Genomic DNA, 21,092 nt, shown 5'->3' with positions numbered 1-21,092 from the left:
GATGCTCAGAGCTCACCCTGGCTGTGTTCAGAGCAGTGCTGGCAGCTGGGGATGAGCACATTTCCTGCCATACCTGGGAGAGTGAAGCCTGCTCGTTTTTAACCTCTGCCTGCCCTGCTCTTTGCATGCTCCCCCTGCCTGGTGATGGGGACACAGATTGCTCCCCCTCTCAGTAATCTCCATCCTCTGTGCAAGCTACTTGAGCTCTTCTCAAGTGTCAGGGGAGGCTTTGCCCCAGCCTGGGAAGCACAAAGCCAGAATCTCCTGCTGGGAGAGATTTGGGGGTGTGCAGGTGAGGGGCTGGGTGTTTTTGATCCCGACAGAGGCTTTGGTGTGGGGCTGGGAGAGCACTGGGCTGGTGCCTGAGTGCTGTGCTTGCCTTGCCTTGCACAGTCTGACCCCCACAGAGCCTTGGCAGAGTCTCCTTCCCCAACTGCTCCATGTGCCAGCTCTGTCACATCACCCCAGTGTCCTTCCACATCACCCCAGTGCTCATCCACATCACCCCAGTGCTCATCCACATCACCCCCAATGTCCTTCTACATCACCCCAGTGCCTTCCACATCACCCCAGTGCCTTCCACATCACCCCAGTGTCCTTCCACATCACCCCAGTGCTCATCCACATCACCCCAGTGCCTTCCACATCACCCCAGTGCTGATCCACATCACCCCAGTGCCTTCCACATCACCCCCAGTGCCTTCCACATCACCCCAGTGCTCATCCACATCACCCCAGTGCTCATCCACATCACCCCAGTGCCTTCCACATCACCCCCAGTGCCTTCCACACCACCCCAGTGTCCTTCCACATCACCCCCAGTGTCCTTCCACATCACCCCCAGTGCCTTTCACATCACCCCAGTGCTCATCCACATCACCCCAGTGCCCTTCCACATCACCCCAGTGCTGATCCACATCACCCCAGTGCCTTCCACATCACCCCAGTGCCCTTCCACATCACCCCCAGTGCCCTTTCACCACCAGACTTCTCCTTTAGGAAGGATCCTGGGCTGCATTTGCTGTATCCCTGTGGTTGTTGCTGGATCCCCTCGTGCCACAGCTGCTGATTTAGGGTGAGGAGTCCTTGGTTCACAGAGCAGCCAGCTCTGCATGGGCTGCACGTTGACAGCTTTCCATGATTTTGTGCTGAACCTTCTTCCTATAAATAATTGATTCACAGGCTGATGAGAACTACAAGAACTTGTCTCTCAGTTGCTGCTCCCTGGCATGGCAGCAGCTGGAAATCTGCTGTTTTCCTAGAAAATGGATCCAGAGGTGCCCTTGCAAGGTTTTCTTTATTTCCAGCTGCTCCTAGACATGCTCTGCTTCCCAGGAAAGCCCTGCCTGCCAAAACCTGCAGCACTCCTTGTGCCAGGGCCCGTCAGGGGACAGCTCTGCCACCTGCAGCCGTGCCTGGGGAGGTTCAGCCTCTCCTTGGGGGGCTTCTGCCTTTCCTTTGGGAAATTAATGCTTTGCTTGGGGAGGTTCTGCCTTTCCTTTGGGAAATTAATGCTTTGCTTGGGGAGGTTCTGCCTTTCCTTTGGGGAGGTTCAGCCTGGCTCTGGGCAGATTCAGCCTTTCCTTTGAGAGGTTCAGCCTCTCCTTGGGGATGTTCTGCCTTTCCTTTGGGATATTCAACCTTTCCTTTGGGATATTCAGCCTCTTCTTTGGGATATTCAACCTCTCCTTTGGGATGTTCAGCCTCTCCTTTGGGATGTTCAGCTCTCCTTTGGGATGTTCAGCTCTCCTTTGGGATGTTCAGCCTCTCCTTTGGGATGTTCAGCTCTCCTTTGGGGATGTTCAGCCTCTCCTTTGGGGATGTTCAGCCTCTCCTTTGGGAGGTTCAGCCCCTCCTTTGAGGAGGTTTCCTTCTTGCAGGAGTCAGTGTGTGTGTGTTGGTGCATCACCATGGAGATGAGGCCCCAGGAGCTGCAGGTCCAGCCTTTTGCAGCTCATGTGAAGGAGGATGCGCTAACGGGCTCCTCGTATTTAGGGAAAATGATTTCTTGGAGTAAATAAATCGTCAAAGAGCACTTGGCATCGGCCCAGGTGCTATTAAGGAGAAGATCTCTTGGAGCCAGAGCTGTGAGGCTCATGCAATATTCACTCACTTTGCTGTGCTGCACATCAGGCTGTGCCCAGCACTGACTCACTGACCCACTTGTGCTTTTCCTTACCCCGAGATAACAAAGCTCCTGTTGCTTTTCTCCTTTTTCCTATTTCTCATCCTGCCACAGCAGCACCTTCCTGCATCCCTTTTCCTTGGCCACTGGGTGTCCAGGCTTTCGGAGCTTCCAGTGGTTACAGGCTCCACTTCCATGGCTGCTGCTGCTGCTTTGGCCAGGTGTCAAAGGACGTGCAAAGGCTGCAGTGAGCTCTCCCGGTGCACAAACACCTCTCTGGGTTGTGCCAGCACACCCCAAGCCCTGCCTGCTCATACTGACGTTCTTGGGACATTGGGGACACTGCCCTTTCCACGTGCCTGGCCCTAGCACACTCTTTCCTTGTGTAATTTCTACACAGAACCCTTCCAACAAGGTGTGGAGAAGCCCTGTGGCACCTCTCTACCTCACTGCCTCCAGGTCTCATTCCAGACTTCATCTGTAAACATCTCTTTGCCCTTGCTAAAAACACTGTCTCTTAATTTCCCTCTGCAGGAGTATTATTTAATTTGTAACAGTTTTAGGCCATTATTTGAAAAATCCGATATGAAGCTGTATTTCATTTACTGTAATGATCCACTAATGCAGGCATATTTCAAAGGCAGGCGATGCAGTACTGTGGGGTTTAATTAAATTTTGTTTTTCAAGTAAGCATCAATAGACAGACAATAACAAATGGTGGACAATATGCATACAGAACAAAGTCTCTTCATTTTCCTTTTCAAGACTGTGGAAGAGAAAATGTATAGCCTTTAAAATGGACTTGGCCTGCTCACAACTGCTGTTTTAGTGTAGTTAACTCACTTCAGGAGGAGTATTTGCTTCTTACTCTGCCTTTAATTAATTTTCTTGCTCTCTTCCTGCCCACAGAATAAACTGTTACACTGTGGAAAATTTCCAGCAGGAGCGGTGGGTAATCCAAGTGCTTCAGCAGGTTCTGGAGGGATTTTTGAGTGCTGTGTTGGTACCTGTGAGTGATTGCTCCTCCAGATGGGCCCTCCTGAGGGTGCCAGAACAGAAGGGCTGGCTGTGAGGTTCCTGTCTCTGGCAGCTGGACATGGCATGTGCCAGCCTTGGAAAGGGAGGCAAAGTGCTGCTGCCATGCTTGTACCCCAATCAGGAATCAGCAAGTGGCTCTGGAGTGCATTTTGTTCCTTTTCTCCCAGCAAGCATGGGGTGATGGAGTGCAGAAGCGTGGGGAAGTGTTCACATCAGCAGGAGGCTTCTGGCACCATCCTGGTGCTGCCAGTGTGGCACTTGGACACCTGCTCCTGGCTAAAGAAATGTGCCAGTGCTGCTGTGAAAGGGCTCCTGGGCTCAGGTTTGAGGAGCAGGCTGAGATGGGGTGGCTGAGGCAGGTTTGGTTTCCTCCAGGTGTCAGGAGAGTTTACCCTGTCCAGGAGCAGAAGCAGAGTTTGCTGAGGAACCCGATGTGAGACTCCCACTGCACTTTGATTCTCTCTGAAATCTCCCAAAGGCAGAGAGCTGAGAAAAGCTTGAATCTTTCAGAGGAAGAGTCTCCATTCTGAGATGGGAGTTCAAGCCATATCCTGGGTTGATGCCTAAAGCTTTGCCTGCTTCACCTGCCTTCACAGGCTGGGGGCAAGGGCTGTGCCTGGAGCTGGCTCTGCTTTCCAGCCCTGAGCTGGGCTGGATCACAGAGCAGAGAGCTGCTGGCTGCCAGCTGGAGCGTGCAAGGGCTGGATTCTGTGGGAGCCTGTGCAGCTGGAAGTGCCTGGAAAGCATCTCTGTAGATGACAGACTGGATCTGTACCCTCCTCCTCCTCACTGGGATCTTGGTGTAACACTCCCCTTGTTCCAGGCACAGCCTGAGTTTGCTCCTTGCTGGAAGCAGTGCTGAGAGCCCTCCACAGCTCTTCTGGTGCCTGGGCTGGCTGAGTCTTGTGTTCTGAGCTGGGTGAGAGGCTCCTGGAACAATGGATGGGGTCCTGTGAGTTTCCAGGAGTCCTGGAAATAAAAATATAAATGGTCTAAATAGAACTTGTCATCAGGCACCAGATGAGTGGTGCCTGACTCTTTAAATGAACTGGAAAAACCCCACACAGCTGAGGTTTGTACTGGCCCTGCTAATGCCAGGGGATGGCCCCTTCCCTGATTCCTTGTTCTTCCCTTGTTCCCTGCTTTAGGCTGCCACATTTCCATTTTGTCACTTCTTTTTGTTGATAGGAGTGCTGAGGTTCTGTTGCTGGGCTTTGGGGCGGGAGTTGCTTTGTGGTGACCTGAAAAACACCTCCAGCTTCTTCTGTCCTTCCTCTGCACCTCCTGCCTTTCTCTTTGCCATGAACTAACCTCTGTCCTGCCAGCAACCTCAGGCCTCTTGCAGACTCACTTTTATGGAGACATCACCCATAATCTGTAGGAGTGGCTTTCCTGGCTGTGGCAGGGCTCAGGTGGCTGCTCCCACATGGAGCCCTCATCTGGAACATCTGGAGCCAGCAGCTCTGGGCTGAGGGATGTGCCCTCTGTGCACACCAGGGAGTGCCTGAGCCTGGTCTTTGCAGGAGCAGATGAGCCATTTGGGATCCTCACCGCACTGCTGGCATGGTTTATTCTTGCAGGAGCTCCCACAGCAGTTTTAGGGCTTTGCTGTGCCAAGCAGGATCCCCACAAGGACATGGCCAGGCCCTGTGCTTCAGTGGTTCTTGCAGGGCTGTGCAGCAAACAGGACCTGTGAGGAGCCTCAAGGCAAGGGCACAAACCCCGTGCACGGGAAACTGCAGTGCTGCTGCTTGGGAATGAACAAAAAAACCCATCTAGGACTATTTAAAAGGAAAAAATTAGTAATGTGTAGTGCAGCTTGAGGGAATTCTTGTAGCAGGAGAGCATGTGCTGGCTGGGAGGGAAGAAGCACTTGCTCAGATGTAAGAGCTGGATGGAGAGATGGAGATTTTAGACGGTTTTTAAGATGTTGTTTATTGCATAGACGAGGCAATAGTTATGGGTTGTGGGTGAGCCTAGAGCTGATGGCTACAGGCAAGTTGTGTGTCTTGAAGTTTTGTTTTATTTATGTTATAAAGTATTATATTTTTTCTTTGTAGTGCCTTTTATTATATAGCAACTAATTAATACTTTTATTATTACTTGTAGTTTATTTTAACTACTAACATTACTATATTTATGTTACTATGTTTTAATTACAAAAGGTTAGTATGTTATAGTTTAAGTTACAAGCTGTTTTTCAGTTTTTTTGTAGTGGAAAATTTAGAGATTTTTTTTTTTACTTGCAACATTGGTTTTCTTGTTTGCTTGTGAAAATCTTTTTGCTTGGTAAAAACATCTTTTGTTTGAAGTGGATTTGTTCAGAGTCATAAAAGCCCCGTCCAACTCACTTGCCTTTTGCTTTCTTAGTTACCCAGTAAGACTGGCTCAGCAATTCTTTTCTTCTATATCAAAACTTGCTATCATTTCTGTTCCTTCTTCAGATTTTACATTTAAGGATTTTTTTTGTTATACATACATATCTGTGAGACCTTCCTGTCAAATCCTTCTCCTTCCCAACACTCAGACAAGTGCCAATCCATTGCAGCCATTCCAGGCACTTGACAGATCCCAGCCTTCCCGGGATCAGCAAGGTGCTGTGCAGTTTCTGGACTACATGGAGTGCTAATTTAAACACCAAATCCTTGCTCCTAGCTGGTGCCTGCCTGGCTAGGGGTGCTGATGTCTCACCACAAGAAGAGTGCTGAGCTCCACCAGCACTGGGGGCTAACAGTGGCCAGCTCGCTTTCCTTGGACTCCTCCTCTGGAGTTTGGCAGCTGTCTGCTTCAGGGAGCACCGTGGCCTCACAAGAGTTTATTTGATCTGACACATGACAAATTGTTTCTGCTGGCAGCTACTGGAGGCTCAGGCTGTTTGCTGACAGCTGTGGCTGGCATGGGGAGTGTCTTGGTTTGGAGGACAGGTGTCTGCTAAGAAAGGCAAGAGCCTGTCTTTGAAAAGGAGAATGTAAACCCCCTCCCTACAAAGTATTATAATTTTGAAATCAAGGAGCTCTCAGGCAAAGATATGGGAACAGGAATAACAGTTCTTTACTAGGAAAGTTAAAATAGAAATACAGTACTACAAAGAAACAAACCCCAAACCCTGCCAGAGTCAGAATCCAAGCTGACACCCGTCAGTCAGTCAGGGTGGTGGCAGCAGTGCCATTCCATGGTGGCTGCATCCTCCTGCAGTGACAGATGTGGCTCAGTTGGAGCAGTGCTCCTGTACAAGGTGCAGTTTCCCTCCCAGTGATGATGTGGAAGGGTCTGGTTTTCCTCTGGGATCCAGTGGAAAAGGCTGCTCTGGTGTTCCAAATCTCAGATTTTATCTGGGTAGGAAATGTTTGGCTCCTCCCCTGGCTGGAGCATCTCCCCATGGGATGATGGAATTTTATCATCCATGCACTGGGACTCAGTGGCCATTAACAGGAGGGAGGATGGGTTGTGAAAAGATAAAGAACACTGCCCCAGCTGGTTTAACAGCTGACCCATTAACAGGAGATATCTCAACAGAGATCAGGATCACTGCCCCATCTGGTCTCAACAGATGGTGATAGAATAGATACTTTTGGTCACATCCTGTATTGCTGTCTGCTGGATTATTGATGCTGGTTGTGGTTCTGTGGGGCAGAGCAGAACCTGTGCTCTGCAACCAGCCCCAGCTGCCATTAAAAACACTTTGTTAAGTTCCATTTTTTAGGATACCCTTTTAGCTCAGCAATGAGGAGTAGAATATTACATTCCTCAGCAGAATAAAAAGTACATGTCCCCTGTGAGATAGTGTAAATACATTTTATCTGTTCTATTACCTGCAGTTTTCAGAATATGTCCCCTAAGCATTTTAATCTTGTTTTCCAGGGTTGTCTCAGAGTGAGGAATCGCTCCTATTTGCAACTTTGGGAATGATTACTTGTTCATTAATTTCTTCCCTTTCCTGCTGTCCATCTATTATTGCTTCCAAGAGAGAAAAAAAAAAAACCCTCTCTGTAAATCTCCACCAAAGCAGGGCTGAGTGCCTGATGAGACAGAGAATTCTGTGTGCTGGGAGGAGTTCCTGGGAGATCACCCTGGAGCTGTGGCTGTTGCTGTTCCATGCCCTTTGGTGCCTTTTCCATGGTATTAAAATGAAGAGCCAGACACAGTTAGGGGATAAAGGGTTTTTATCTCAGTATTTAGTAAGGAGCCTTATGGAGCAACACTTGGCCAAGGTGGAACGCCCCAAAATGCACACACACATCACACAATCATAGATCACATATTCAATTTATAGGCCTTGCAAATTGCATATTTAACAAAGATACCTCAATGAGAGGCTTGGATGAAAAGTGTGATATCTCCCTGTTTTGAAGTATTCCTCTCTAGATGGGCTTAATTTTAATTTTAGTTTGCAGGATGTATTTTAGAGGGGACCTTGGTTTTCCAAGACAGCTTGGGGCTTTCCAGGTGAGAGGCTTTTAGATTGTTTGCTTTTCTGGCCTAACAGAGTGCCAGGTTTGTGCCAAATTATCAGACTTCAGGAATTACAAGTATGCATGTTAATGGCACTGAAAATACATAAAAGATATATAAAAGAAAAGGCAAAAAATCACCATGGCATCACAGGTGCCTGGGCTGGCTCCCTGATCCTTGCCCTGGGATGAACAAGCACGTGCCAGAGCAGCCAGGCACACCTGGGACACACCTGGGGCACACCTGGGGCACACCTGGGGCACACCTGGGGCACACCTGGGGCTCACCTGGAGCACATCTGGAGCCCGGTGGTGAGATCAGGGCAGCTCCAGCACCCGAGCAGGGCTCTGCTCCTGCCATGCCTGCAGGGCTGTTATGAAACAGGAACAGACAATGCAGAGCAGTTCCTGCTGCCACTCTTTTGTCCAGCAGCTAAAAGCCAGTTCAGAGGGTTTTGTGGAAGCCTTGCTTGCTTTGGTCTTTTTTTTGCTCTTTCTTTAAGTAGAGACTTAAAAGAGCTGGAGACTGGAGGCCAGTGTAATTATTATTTCTTCCTGAATAGCACAATAAATGTGCCATTTGTTCCATAAATGACAGGGTCCCTGCCTCAGAAAACATGTGCAGCCTGTTCCCACTGCTGCTCCCTTTGACATGTGAGGAACTGCCCCTGCCTGCCTCTGGGTGCCTGGAGATTTCTCACTCCCTCACTGGGGTCGCTGCCAAAACTTGTCCTGACATGATGTGTGTGGTCACTGGAAGTCACTGGAACAGCCTGGATTCACAGAGCAGCTTCACTGAGCTGGCAGCTGATGGATGGAGAATAGCTGGGGATCCAGTCTGTGTGCAGGAGGGGACAGCTGAGCTCTGTGGCCATCCTGGCAGAATCTCAGACGTGGCCTGGCAGAGCTGTGGTGGATGTGCCACGTCCCCACCTGCTGTGGCACTACCAGGATGCTCAGGCAGCTGCTCAGGATGTTCTGGTGTCTCAGAGAAGAGGGGAAGGTGCTGCAGGTGCAGCTTTGATCAGAGCTGTGTGTGGGAACAGCCTGCTGCTCATCCTGACAGCACATTTTGAGCTCTTGGCTTTGCCAGTCACCCTGCAGCAAACACCAGGACATGGAGAGTGAAAGTCCCTGTGTCCCTGGATGTTTGCAGAGCCACAGATGCAGTGACAGCCTCTTGTCAAAGGAAGAACCCTCTGTGGACCAGAGCTGCTCAGCTATTGAGAGATGCCAGCCCATAAAATGGCTCTTTCAAAAGGATTTTCCTTTTGAGTGTCTGGATCTGCTGCTGTTGGTCTGAGCTCCAGAAGAGAAACAGTGCATTGACTGGAAGGTACTGAGGTTAAAAACAGAGTGATTGTACCTTGGAAGGGAAAACTGTGGAGGAAACCCACTCAGTCCTGGTCACATCCCTGTTCTCATCCTTCCTCAGGGCAGGTTTTGGAGTGCTGTGGCCAAGGGGCAATGGGATGGAGCTAAAGCTCCTGAGTGAGCCCCACAGCTCGGAGGAGCAGGAGCCTGGTCCTGGGGGGAGCTGTGGCTGGGAGCTTTGCTGCCTCTTCAGCTCTGTGTCCACAGCCCATCAGCCCAGATGTCCATGGGGCAGCAGAGCATCCTGTGAGAGGAGCCCCGTGGTGGTGCAGGCATTCACAGAAAGCATTCCCAACCTCTGCTGGGATTCACCAGACAGTCACAGACAGGTTCTCCACTCAGTAACATTTTATCAGGATTTAAGGCCGAGGAGCTCTTTGAAGCACTGATGCAGTTTGTTCTGCCATGACAAGGTGCAGACGAGCGCTGGCGTGGCTTCCATTCCCCAAGGAAAATGCTCTTTTGCACGGATCACAAGCTGTGGCTCTGCTGCTGTTTGAAGAGACCAGAGGGATCTCAGATCCAGGCTCTCAGTGCCACATCAAAGCCTCCCCTCTGAGGCTGAGCTGCTGGGGAAGCTCCAGCTCTGTGCCCTTGGTGTTTGGGCAGCAGAAGGAAAGAAGGTCCCTGCTCCAGGAGCGGTTTGGGGGAATAAATGGGCCAGGAGAGCAGCTCCTTTTTAAGGCCTTCACTGAAAAACCAGCTTGGGAGGGGAGCTCGAGGGGTTGTGAGCGCTGCCGCTCCCGATGGACGACCAAGAGGAGGAGGAGGAGGAGTGCAGCTTTGTCTTATTAAGCAGAGCTGGGGCTTCTGTCCTCAACGAGAATCCCAAAAAAGTCAACTTTTCTTCTTAGTCCAGGGGTGCCATGTTGGTAGGGTGCTGTGGGTCATGGCGACGGAATCAAAGCAGCTCGGGATTATAAATTCGTGTTCTGCACTGTTTTCCCAACCTGGGAACGCTATTCTCAGTTCCAGATGTCATTTGTTCTCATTGTCTTAGGGGTTTTTAACTCCAAATGGTGTCCCAGTGTCCTTTGCGCCCCTTCATTTGCATACAGATCGATGACATCACCCTCACAGGCGCCATTTCAGGGCAGCAGCAGCACCTGATGGAAGGGAAAGGGCACAGAGGTCAGAATTGGGGACTGAAACAGAGTGAGGCCAATAATTTAACATCAACCATTAACATCAATTGGGAATCAGAACAGGGTAAGGCTTGGAATTTAACATTAACATAAGAACTGAAAAAACTTAGGACTTGTTCCTAACAAAAGCTGTGCTTAGCAGAGGCTGAGGAGGCAAAACCCAGGATGGCAGCAGGAAGGACACAAAGCTGCAGAGATCTGGGCCATCCTGACCTGCAGAGGGGCTGGGAGAGCTTCTGCTCTGCTGGAGGAGCGGGGCCAGCATCCCCCTGAGCACAGACGTGCAGTGTCCTGGGCCTCTCTGGAGCCATCCTGTATGCCTGAGGGACTGTTTCATTAGAAAGAATGCTGCACCATCACATTTCAGCTGTTTTCTCCATACATTGCTGCAAGTGACATCTAAAATAGCTCTAAAAGGCAACAAACCATTCCCCAAAGCAGGGGTGGCAGATGAAGAGCAGGAGAGGGGAGGAATTAAGTTCTCTTTTGCTTTTCTATGTCTGCGCATTTCCTTCTGCATTTGCAGCCCTTGGGGCTGGATTTAATTTAAATTTCCTTAGGAAAAGCCCTGCTGAAGGAATGCTGCCTGCAGTGGCTGCTGTTCTGCTTTGGCTTTGTTCTAGGGAACCTTTGATGGCTGGGGAGCAAGAGTTGCTTTTCAGTCTTGGTTGGAAATGCCTGGATAGAGGAATGGCAGCCACCCAAGAGTCACTTCTGGATGAGGGACTGGCAGTGCCTCAGCTCTCCCTTTGTGATCATTCCTGTCCCAGGGCTTATTTAATTGCTTAACAAAGTCATCCTCTGCAACCACTGTGAAAGGACCAGTGCAGGGAGGAAAAAAAAAGCAAACTTGCATCAAGCCTTTCATCCAAGCACAGGAAGATGTTGCTGCTGACCTCAGCCTTGGCTGTGGCTGTGGTGTCTGTGTTGGGAATGGTCATTGATGTGTCTGGATTGATACAGGGACTGGGGACAAAGCCAGCACTGCTCCTGAGGGGCCCTGTGTGGCAGCAGGTTGTGTTCATCCCCAGACAGCTCCTTATTCCCTTCAGGGGAGGGTTTCATGGGTTTGCTAGGGCTTTATTCCAGGTTTTGGTGCCAGTCTGGCAGCTCCTCTCTGGGTTTGACCCACAAGGTGCATCCCAGTGGCCTCTGCCTTTCCAACTGGGAGCTTGCCACAAAACTGGAAGTGTGTGGGAGCCAAGCCAGGGCTGGACATCCAGCCAGGCATTCCCTGCAATCAATCCACAAGCTGCTCTGCCCGTTATTCCCCATGTTTGGTGCCTGTGTGCCATCCTGCTCCCTGCTGCTCCCTGTCCCCTGGGTTGTCACAGGGACTCAGAGCTGTCACCAGGCTCTGTGGAGAGGTGACAAAATGCATTTTTCATGAAGCTCACAGCTCGTGGTGGATCAGCAGGGCAGCTGAAGGAGTCCTTCACATGGCCACTGTTGGGGCACCTCTGTGCCAGGTGCTCTGCAGGGAGTGCAGGGACTTCCTTGGCTTGAAAATCCCCTTGGGAATCCTCCAGGCTGAGCTGGGGCTGGCAGGAGGGTCCTGGCTGGGTGATAGAGCACAGGGAGGGATGGTTGTGCTGGGCAGGCAGAGTGGTGTGAGTGCTGCTGTGGGAGTTGTGTGCTGGATCCATCACTGCTGGGTTTCTGTAACACTGAGCAGGAATTCTGCATGGTTTCTTAACCTCTTAATTGAGTTTCTTTACAGGGAAGCTGGCATGTGACAGGGGAAGGAGGTTGTTATTCCCTGAGAGTGCCACGGGTGAACAGCAGGAACTTGGAAAACACAAAAAGCTGTTCCCAGAGAGGCTGGGAACGAGCCAGTTAAATCTCTGGCAATTCCTGGGCCCAGCTGCAGTGGGACATCAGGGTTCTCTGGGACCTTGTTAGTGCAGCCTGTGCTTTCTTGCCTGTTAGATTCTCCAGGCTTGGGAAAGCAGAGGGGATAAAAACACTCGGAATGCTGGCAGGCTCCTGGGATGGTGTGAGGCAAGGTGTCACCTTGCAAATAGGAACTGCTGGAAAGGACAGGTCTGAGTGGGGACAGAAAACATCACTTACTGTGTGTGCTGTGCATGGGAAATTGCAGCCAGGAGTGGGAGGAGGGAGTAGGTGTGGGCAGGATGAGAGGTGTTTTTGGGGTGGTGGGGAGGTGAGGAGGAAAGGGAAAGCAGTTTCAGGTCAGGCAGTGTGACAGCTTTCACCAAGGTGTTTGTCCTGAGGGTCCCTGCACATCTCTCAACTCCTAAAACCCTAAATTGGTGCAAATCAGCACCAGCACTCTGGTGAGGGCTCAGAGGTCCCTGCCAAGCCCAGAACTCTGAGGAGCAGCAGTGCCATGTGGTGTGCAGGCAGAGCAGAGCCCTGTGAGAGCAGCTGCCAGAAATTCAGAGAGATGCGCTGCTTATAAATAATAAATGATAAATTCAGCCTCTGATCTCCGAGGCACACTCTGCTCTGCACACTGTGCTGGCACAGGAGATCCCCCACCCTGGGCTGTGTCTCAGGGAGGCTCTGAGGGATGCTGGGCAGGCAGCTGGTGGAACTGGGGTCGTGCTGGGCCCTGCTGGCCCCTTGTGCCAGCAGCACTAATGAGCGTGGCCCTGGTGCCAGCGCTGCTAACGAGGGCTGGGGAGGTGAGGGCAGCCCTGCTCAGCCTCCCAACCACCCAGGCTCAGAGCTGTGCTCCTGCCCTCTGGAGAGCAGCGTTCTGTGAGAGTACAGCTTGCTGAGCAAATTAATTAAGTCAATTTAAATGATAGACTGAAGGATTCTCAGTGCAAGCAGCAGGGTCAGGGTTGCTGTGGCTGGGTAGAGGGGGTGACTCTGGCTTTGTCCAAGTGATGGACACAACTCTCTGCTCTTGGGGGAGCTGTGGCAGTGCTGCTGATGCTGCAGCTGCCAGGAGCTGAGCCCTGGCATTGCTGGATCATCCCTGCCCTGCTCCCGGCACCTGGGTGGTGTCCTGGCCAAGCTGCTGCTCCAGGGGCTGATGTGAGCTGATGGCTGCACAGGTAGCCTGCAGGGGTTATTAATATTTATTGTTATTATTTGTTAGCAGCCGTTGCAAAGGTTGCATGAGTGTTAGGTGGATGCCAAGCTCTGTAAACACGTGTTTGTGCCATGGTTATCCTGTCTCTCCACCCTGTGCCCATGTCACAATTCCCTCCTGTGGGCTGCTTCCAGTTTGGAGTGGGATTTCTGCTGCAGGAGCTGCTGCCCCGTTTATTCCTGCAATTCCTGCAGCCAGCCCAGTTTATTCCTGCAAACCTCAAAGCCTGCCTTCCTCACAGTGTGGGTTCTCTGTAGGCAGCAAGAAGGTGTGCCCACAACTTTTCCCTTTGTGTGGGAGTGTTTTTAACACGCCAGAGCAGAGTCCTGGTAGGAGTAAATGGTGAGGAGCAAGCAAGAATAAATGTTTTTTAAAAGCCATTTCATAAGAGACATGAATGGAATGGTCTGCATGGCAGCTGCACCCTCTCCACTGAGATCCTGGAGATGGGAGGGTGCTTGCAAACAACAAAAACTCCCTGGGCTGCCTTGCCCTGGGCTTGGTGCCCAGGTGGGACCCTCTGGCAGGGCCTGGGGCTGGGGATACCCATGGGGGTTCTTTCTTGAGGACAGGAAAATGATGCCTTGAGAGGCTGCCTGGAACAGAGGCTGGGCAGAGTTAAATGAATAAAGCAGGGATTTATTAAAAGGCTTTCAAAAGATTCACCTTGGATAGTACAGGAGCCTGGTCGAGGTTACACCCAAGATGGACCCAGGATCACGAGTTTCACACTTTTATCAGTTTGGGTCCAATTCCATCTTGGGGTTCATTGTCCAATTCCAGCTCCAGGCTCTGCAGTCCCACCCTCCCAGATTCTCTCCTCAATTCCCTGTTTGCACTTTTTGGGGCTGGAGCTGCAGTGTGTCCCTGGTTCTGGGGCTGGAAAAGGATTGTTCTGTGTGCCTGGGCTGGGAGGAGAACCTGTAAAACTTTGTGTGGAGTTCAGAGTTGTATTTGTGTGCCATGGTTTGTGTGCCATGGTTTGTGTGCCATGGTTTGTGCCATGGTTTGTGCCATGGTTTGTGTGCCCTGGTTTGTGCGCCATGGTTTGTGTGCCCTGGTTTGTGTGCCATGGTTTGTGTGCCCTGGTTTGTGTGCCATGGTTTGTGTGCCATGCTTTGTGTGCCATGCTTTGTGTGCCATGCTTTGTGTGCCATGGTTTGTGCCATGGTTTGTGCCATGGTTTGTGTGCCATGCTTTGTGCCATGCTTTGTGCCATGCTTTGTGCCATGGTTTGTGTGCCATGGTTTGTGTGCCATGCTTTGTGCCATGGTTTGTTCTCCTCGAGGGTTCCCACCCCTGCCCTGCCCTCACTCTGTGCTGCTGGTGCTCCCATTGCCATCTCAGTGGTGCATGAAAACCTGGCCTGAATTAATTCATCTTTTGAATTAAAGGCAGCTTTACAAGGCTGCAATACTGATCCTGCTCCCTCGGGCCATGCCTAGATGAAAACAAGGAGCAGCATATTGTTATTGTTTATTCTCAGAGATAATTGGTATTTTTGTATCAGCTCTGGGGTGGCAGCAGGACCAGGACTGTGACAGAACTGTCCCCTGTGCTGGCACTGCTGAGGGACCTCCAATGCTGGGTCCAGCTCTGAGCTCCCATGGCAAGGGAATGCTGGAGGGGCTGGAGTGTGTGCAGGGAAGGGGCTGCAGAGTCTGAGAGTGCTGAGGAGCTGCTGGGAAAGGACTCAGCCTGGAGAAAAGGAGGCTGAGGGGGGACTTCTCAGGAGGATGGAGCCAGGTTGGAGTCAGGCTGTGCTCCCAGGGAACAGGGACATGACAAGAGGAAGTGGCTCACAAGAGGGGCAGGGTGACAGCAGCAGGAATTTCCCCATGGAAAGGGTGCTCAGGGATTGGAAGTGCCCAGGGAGGTTTGGATCCCCATCCCTGGAGCATCCAAGGAATTCCTGGAGGTGGCACTGAGTGCTCTGGGTGGGGACAAGGTGGAGATGGGACACAGCTGGGACTCTTCCAACCTCAGTGATTCAATCATTCTTCTTCCAGCTGGCTGCAAAGCAGAGGCTGATCCTGGGGCTGAGGAGCTCTGGGATGTCTGTGTGTTGTCCTGGAGTAGAGCTCAGAATTCAGATGAGGCTCTAGAGGATGTGCTGGGGTGGCACAGGACATGAAAGCAGAGCCCTGCCAGCAGCATTAATGAAATGTGCTGCTCTCTCTGGCTCCCTCTGAGCTGTCACCTGTGGCTGTGCAGCTCCCTGGTGCAGCTCTGCCATCTCTGGAAATGTCCTTGCTAATGGGGAGCACAACTCCAGGCTGTTGTTTCCAGCAGGGATTTCTGAAGCTGTGGAACAGAACCTCCCAGCAAACAGCATCTCCTCCTCTGACAGGAGGGGAGACTTCTCAGAGCCTGAGCCTTTGCTCTTTCCCTAATAGCTGATTTTGTTTGACAAAAAAGGATTATTAAGGAAAAATTCATCCCCTCCACTCTGCACAAGGGGAATTTGTGGCCTTGCCAATCCAGGGTTTTGCTGCTGGATCCCCAAAGATACCCTCAACTCCAGGCAAAACTCCTTGTGCAGGTGGGGTCACCACAAGCACCCTGGCTGCCTTGCAGGCGGTGAGGGGTGCTTCTGAAAATCCATTGTGTCCACAGAAATTGCACGTGGGAATCCTGTTGTGCCCTGTGTGCTGGCTGTGAGGAGCTGTCAGCCTGTGAGGAGCTGCCAGCCTGTGCTCTCCAGGAGCTCCACAGCCCTGCTGCACACCCTGGCTCCTCCTGCCTACCTGGGACCCAAGCAAAGTGCTAATTGTTGTGCAGATGTCATCTGCCAGGCAGGCAGGAGGCTGGAGGCTTGGAAGAGGCTGTGCTGTCATTTGCTACCAGCCTCCTCTTACACGTGAGCTCTATTTTTATTGGGAGTGTGCGTTTGCTTTCAGCCACTGCTTTGTTGAATTTCTTTTTCTTTTTTTTTTTTTCTCTTTTCCTTTTATTTCCAGGCTTGCAGATAAAGTTTGAGGGATACATCTATTTTTCATTATTCCAGTTTTGCTGCTTGTTTTATAACTGAAAAAAAAAAAAGCCACTCAACCAAACCTGAAAACCTGTTCCCTGTGTAAAAAGCAGCAGTTTGTTCTGAGATGAGAGGGAACTGTGTGTTGTGGTCATGACTGTGGCACTGTCCAGAAGGGCAAGAAGATCAAAATCTGGGAGCAGAGGGAGATTGAGCTGTGCTCTGGGTGTTGGTTGTAGCCTGGTTTTGCTTGGCCACATCCCAGCAGAGAGATGGAGGCTCTGGCCACAGGTTGGCTTTTGAAAACAGGGAGCTTTTCTTCTACTCCAGCTGTGGTTCAATAAGGGCTTGTGAGCTCTTGAGGTGGTTCCTTGACCCTTTAGAAATGAGACACTGAAGGGGGAAAGGGAAGGTGATGCTTTCCTGCACTGTGTGAGTTGAGCAGGGGAACTCAATGCTGTGGGTGGCAGAAACCCAGATCTGTTCCAAAACCAATTAATGGAAAAAATCCATGAATGTGGTGGAGGTGGCTCAGAGGGAGAGGCTGCTGCTCAGGAAGGCCCTGGCTCAGGAGGTTTTTGGAAGATGCAGAAGTGCATCAGATGTGGTGTGACCTCTGCTCCCTGCTCTGTCCCTCTCCTGTCCATCCTGACCAGGGGGATGTGCTGCCTTGCTTTTGCTTTTTGTGGCAAAAACCAAGCAGGGAGAGGAAGAAATAACAAAAAGGAGTGGAGAGACAAGGCACCAGTGGAAGGGTGGAAGGAGGGGAGGCTTCCCTCCATTCTCTGAAGGCTTCTGGGGACAGAGGCTGTGTGGAGCTGCTGTGAGCAGGTTTTCTGCTGTGTGGCAGGGAAAGCTCTGCTCTCTGATGGATATTTCGGACTGTGTGTAGGGGAGGAAATTCTTGAAAACCTGGATGGGAGTAGGAGCAGACTTGATGGAGGGATGAGTAATGAAGGAGTGTTTGAACGGAACTAATCAGTCCCATCTTCTTTCAAAAAGACCTCATTTAGTTTAATTTAGCAGCAGTGTAAATTTAGAGGCAATCAAAGGAAACACTTGTGCAGCCTGTGTGCTGGCAGGCTCTGCTCTGCCGAGCCCAGCAGCGAGCTGGGGGCTGTGGGTGACCCTGAGCCTGGTGTGGCACTGGGGTCACACACTGTCACACAGCCCTTTTGTTGTCCCCTCCTTGGCCCAGCAGGAGCTCTGTGGTCGCTCAGGGTGGCTCTGTGCCATGAATCTGCTCCCTGAGAGACTCCCTGTGAGCAGCAGGGAAAGCCTTGTGCTGTAGGAACCACCAAGGAGACCTTGCTGACCTCTGCAAAATGTTGTTTTCCTCAAGAAAAACCCACATATGGATTAGGTAAACCCCTGATCCTTGGACAGCTGGTGGTTTTGTTTTGTTTGAATGAACGTTCAGAACGAGGCACAGGCAGAAAAAGCCTTCACAGGATTGCACTGCTTTTTATTTTCCCCTGTAGTTGTCATCCATGCACTGACACGGTGATTTTAAACAAACCTGTGTTTTCCAGGAGAGATCTCATCCCCTGTGGGGTCAGAATCAGGAGCTGGGCATTACCTGTCACAAAGCCCATCAGCAGTGAGCCCCCAGCAGCCCTGTGTCACACCTGGAGCTGTTGTGCTGTGTCACACCCCTGAGCCCATGCTGCAAAGTGTCGTGTAACCTGTGAAAATTGATTTAAAAATACTGTTGTGTTTGTTTTGCTTTGCATTTCAGGCTGGTGGCAATGTCTGGCTGGGCTGGGCTCCTCCCCACCACAACCAGGGTCAGCCTGCTGCTGCTGGGTTCCCTGCTCTTCTCCTGCTCCAGCCTCAGCCACAGAGTGACCGTAAGTTTTGGCTGATCCTGCTTAATAAACATAAATTTATTAAAAAACTTGCATGCTTTATGCCTTCAAGGAAATGCCCATTGTTCTTCAGGAAACCTCTTTCTCCTGCTTGAGGGATGAAGACAAAGCAAATGAAGAATGAAGAATTGCTTGTGTGGTGCTCAAAATGTTAATGAAAATGGGGCATTGCAAAGCAACTGTGGCCAGGCAGTGACAGCAACACTTAAATGAACCAAGTCACATCCTTTTATCCTTACTGAGCATTTAAACCCCAGCTCTTTTCCTGGGCAGAGCTGGTAAACATCAGCTGTCTCCATTATGTGTTTGAGCAGAGGCAGCTCTGGGAGGGCTGGTGGTAAATTTACAATAGCCTGTATCACTAACTCCCTCTTGGATAATCACAGAGCCCTGGAAATCAGCTAAGAGCTGCTCCACTCACTCTTCTTTAGTCCTGTTGAGTCTTGGCTGGGAAAATGTTAACATTGATTTTCATCTGCACAACCTGGGTTTTTATGGCTGTGATTGTTCCTGAGCTTTAACCATTTGTTATGATCTGAACAATTCCAAGCCCCGATGCGCTCAGCAAAAGCAGATCTGGTTTCTCGTGCATTTTCTGGAATTGCAGTCCCTCCCCACAGCTGAAATAAAAACATTCTGTAGGTTTTTCAGCCATCTTTATGTGTTCCCACAATCGTGGAATTGAGGAATTTTTTAGGCTGTCAGAGACCTTTCTGATCACTGAGTGCAGCCTCTACCCCAGCCCTGCCAGGGCCACACCAGCCCACGTCCCCAAGTGCCACCGCATCCACACTGTCATTGCTGCCGTGCCTGTTTTGCTCAGGTTGACATTTCTGCTGCTCAAAAAGACTCTTCCAGGCTGGAAATGGATATTTATATGCAGACCATCCAAATTCTGACAGAAAATGTGCATGCATTTTTTTCCCCAAAGAGTGGAAGAACCGAAGGCAGAACGTGTCCCAGAATTTCCAGTTCACCTCTGAATTTACTCACGTTTTTCCCTGTGAAAACATCCTAAGGATTAATATCCAAACACTTCATGGAGTGAGCTGTAACTCTATTCTAATTGCCAACAATTAGGACTAATCATTCCCTGTGGGGTGGTTATCTCAAATTCTTCAGTGGTGACTGAATTGGTGATCTCAGAAGCTGAAAATATTCCCTTCAGCAGGCACTGAGCTGTGGGGATGACGAGCCTGGACCAGTTCTTCTGTTCCTATTGGAGGCAGAGCCTGGTGTGACAGTTCAGGCCATTACTGTGCACTCTCAGGAGTTTTATGGGACTCCCACCAGCTCTCTGGGGAGGATTTCCATTGAACAGCAAGCTTTTCCTCACAGCAAGGATATTTTTTGGTTTTTTTTTCTGCTGCTGTTCTCTCCCATTCTTCCCTTGGTGGAACATCAAACCCCTCGTGCTGGCTGCTCTGTCCCACAGCTCTGCCAGCCTCGTGCTGCACTTGCCATAGAGGTGGTGAATAAATCCCAAATCATTGTTTTAAAAGGCTTGGAGAACACTGGGAGCGGGTGCAGAAGAGGATCCTCACATTTGTATTGTGTGGGCAACTCGGTGTGTTTCTTCCCCGTGTCCTATTTTGGAAATAGCTGAACTATTTTAGCTGAAATCTTCTCCAAGCCTGAAATAAGTGCATTTAAGAGGAAGAAAAAAAATCCCAACAAAAAACACCCAAACCAACCAACAAGCCTTGAGGCATTCCACTCGTGTGGAAAATTTCAGCTGAAAAAGTTAAAAGTTTGACATATTTTTAGGCAAGGTAAAATGGGGTCTCACAACGTTACACAATCCTAATAATAGCCAGGGCTCCTGCCTCTGACTGAAATACAGGTGAGGCTCTGGGAGAGCTGGTTTGAAACCTGCAACCTGCTCTGGAATGGGAAATAAGCTGCCTTGCTTTGTTCAGCACAAATGTCATGCTACTTATGCATGTTTAACCTTTAATATACTTTAAATCTAAATTTAACCATGTGGAAAGAATCTCGGATGTCAAAAAAAAAAAAAAAATCTGCTGGCGAGGGAAAAAATTTTGTATTCTCAGCCAGCACTAAATTACCCAGATGCAATTGCTAATGAGCTGAATCTCTTCTCTCCAAAAGGAGTTTGCCCTTACAAAAATAGAAGAGAGAGACATAAAAGATGCCAGTGGGGAGGAGCTGGTGACAGAGGATGACGCTGATCCCGAGGACCTGGAAGTGTTTCACCCCACGGATCAGTGGCAAACCCTGCGTGCAGGTAACTGCTCTGGCTAATTTTAGCCTCCCTCTGGAAGCCCCTGGCTGCCCTGACAGGAGCCTTGCAGCCACTCCAGCCCCTTTGTTCCCATGACAATGTGTGCTGTTCACTTGGTTTTTTGCTGGTTTGCTGGTGTTCACTCCCAGAGAAGGGATTGGTGCCCTAGTGCAGGGGATGCAGGATGTGGGGAAACATCCAGTGAAGGGAGTGCTGGCTCTGGGGCTTTCAGCCCCTTGTGACAGCCCCCAGCCCCTATCACTGCCTCCAGAGCCCCTTCTCTCTTCATTTATCCAGGACCAGGTTTTATAACATTTGCTGGCACGTGGATTCCCAGCTCTGCTGTGCCCCGGTGTGGAGCTGCTCAGTGGAAGCTGATTAGGAGCTGTCACTGGAGCACTGCACAGCTTTTTAACAATGGCTTTTCTGTTCCTCAGCTGTTTGAAAGCTAGCTTTTATTTCCATCCATTTTTTGTGGTTTGAAAACCACAAAAAACCCTCTTGCCTTTCTTTGGGTTGCTGTCTTTCATTAGATGTGCCTGGGACTGTGTGGTGAGAGAAGCCCAGCAGAGCCTCCGTGTGCTGGGAAGGCTCTGGAAGGGCCAAACCCATTCAAACACACCCAGGTACACGTGTGCATACATATTTCAACAATTAGCCTGGCTTTGGGGTCCTGAAGGAGCTGTTTAATCCACTTGTGCTTCAGTGTCCTCATGTATATGCAGGTGTAATACCTTCCCACCTCACAAGGGTGAACTAAGTAGTAATTAATTTTTATAAAGTGCTCTGAATTTAAGAGCTTATCCTG

The 21,092-nt window shown here is 50.4% G+C and overlaps 1 protein-coding gene across 2 annotated transcripts in view; it reads left to right on the top strand.

Annotated features, from left to right (window-relative positions):
- The first annotated feature begins 17,919 nt into the window (after nt 1–17,919).
- SIL1 (SIL1 nucleotide exchange factor) overlaps nt 17,920–21,092 on the top strand; it is a 69,818-nt gene continuing 66,645 nt past the window's right edge. The window contains exons 1-2 of one of the 2 annotated variants that reach the window (XM_033073468.1): nt 17,920–18,021; nt 20,152–20,287. In XM_033073468.1, coding sequence (XP_032929359.1) covers nt 17,920–18,021; nt 20,152–20,287 — 238 coding nt within the window. Of the gene's footprint in view, nt 18,022–20,151; nt 20,288–21,092 lie in introns of those variants that run through there. The other variant, XM_033073469.1, reaches the window with a different exon arrangement.

The sequence above is a fragment of the Catharus ustulatus genome, chromosome 15 (genome assembly GCF_009819885.2).
Source record: "Catharus ustulatus isolate bCatUst1 chromosome 15, bCatUst1.pri.v2, whole genome shotgun sequence".
Taxonomy (NCBI): domain Eukaryota; kingdom Metazoa; phylum Chordata; class Aves; order Passeriformes; family Turdidae; genus Catharus; species Catharus ustulatus.
The sequence above is the reverse complement of the archived record's forward strand: the minus strand, read 5'-3'. Positions and strand labels throughout refer to the sequence as shown.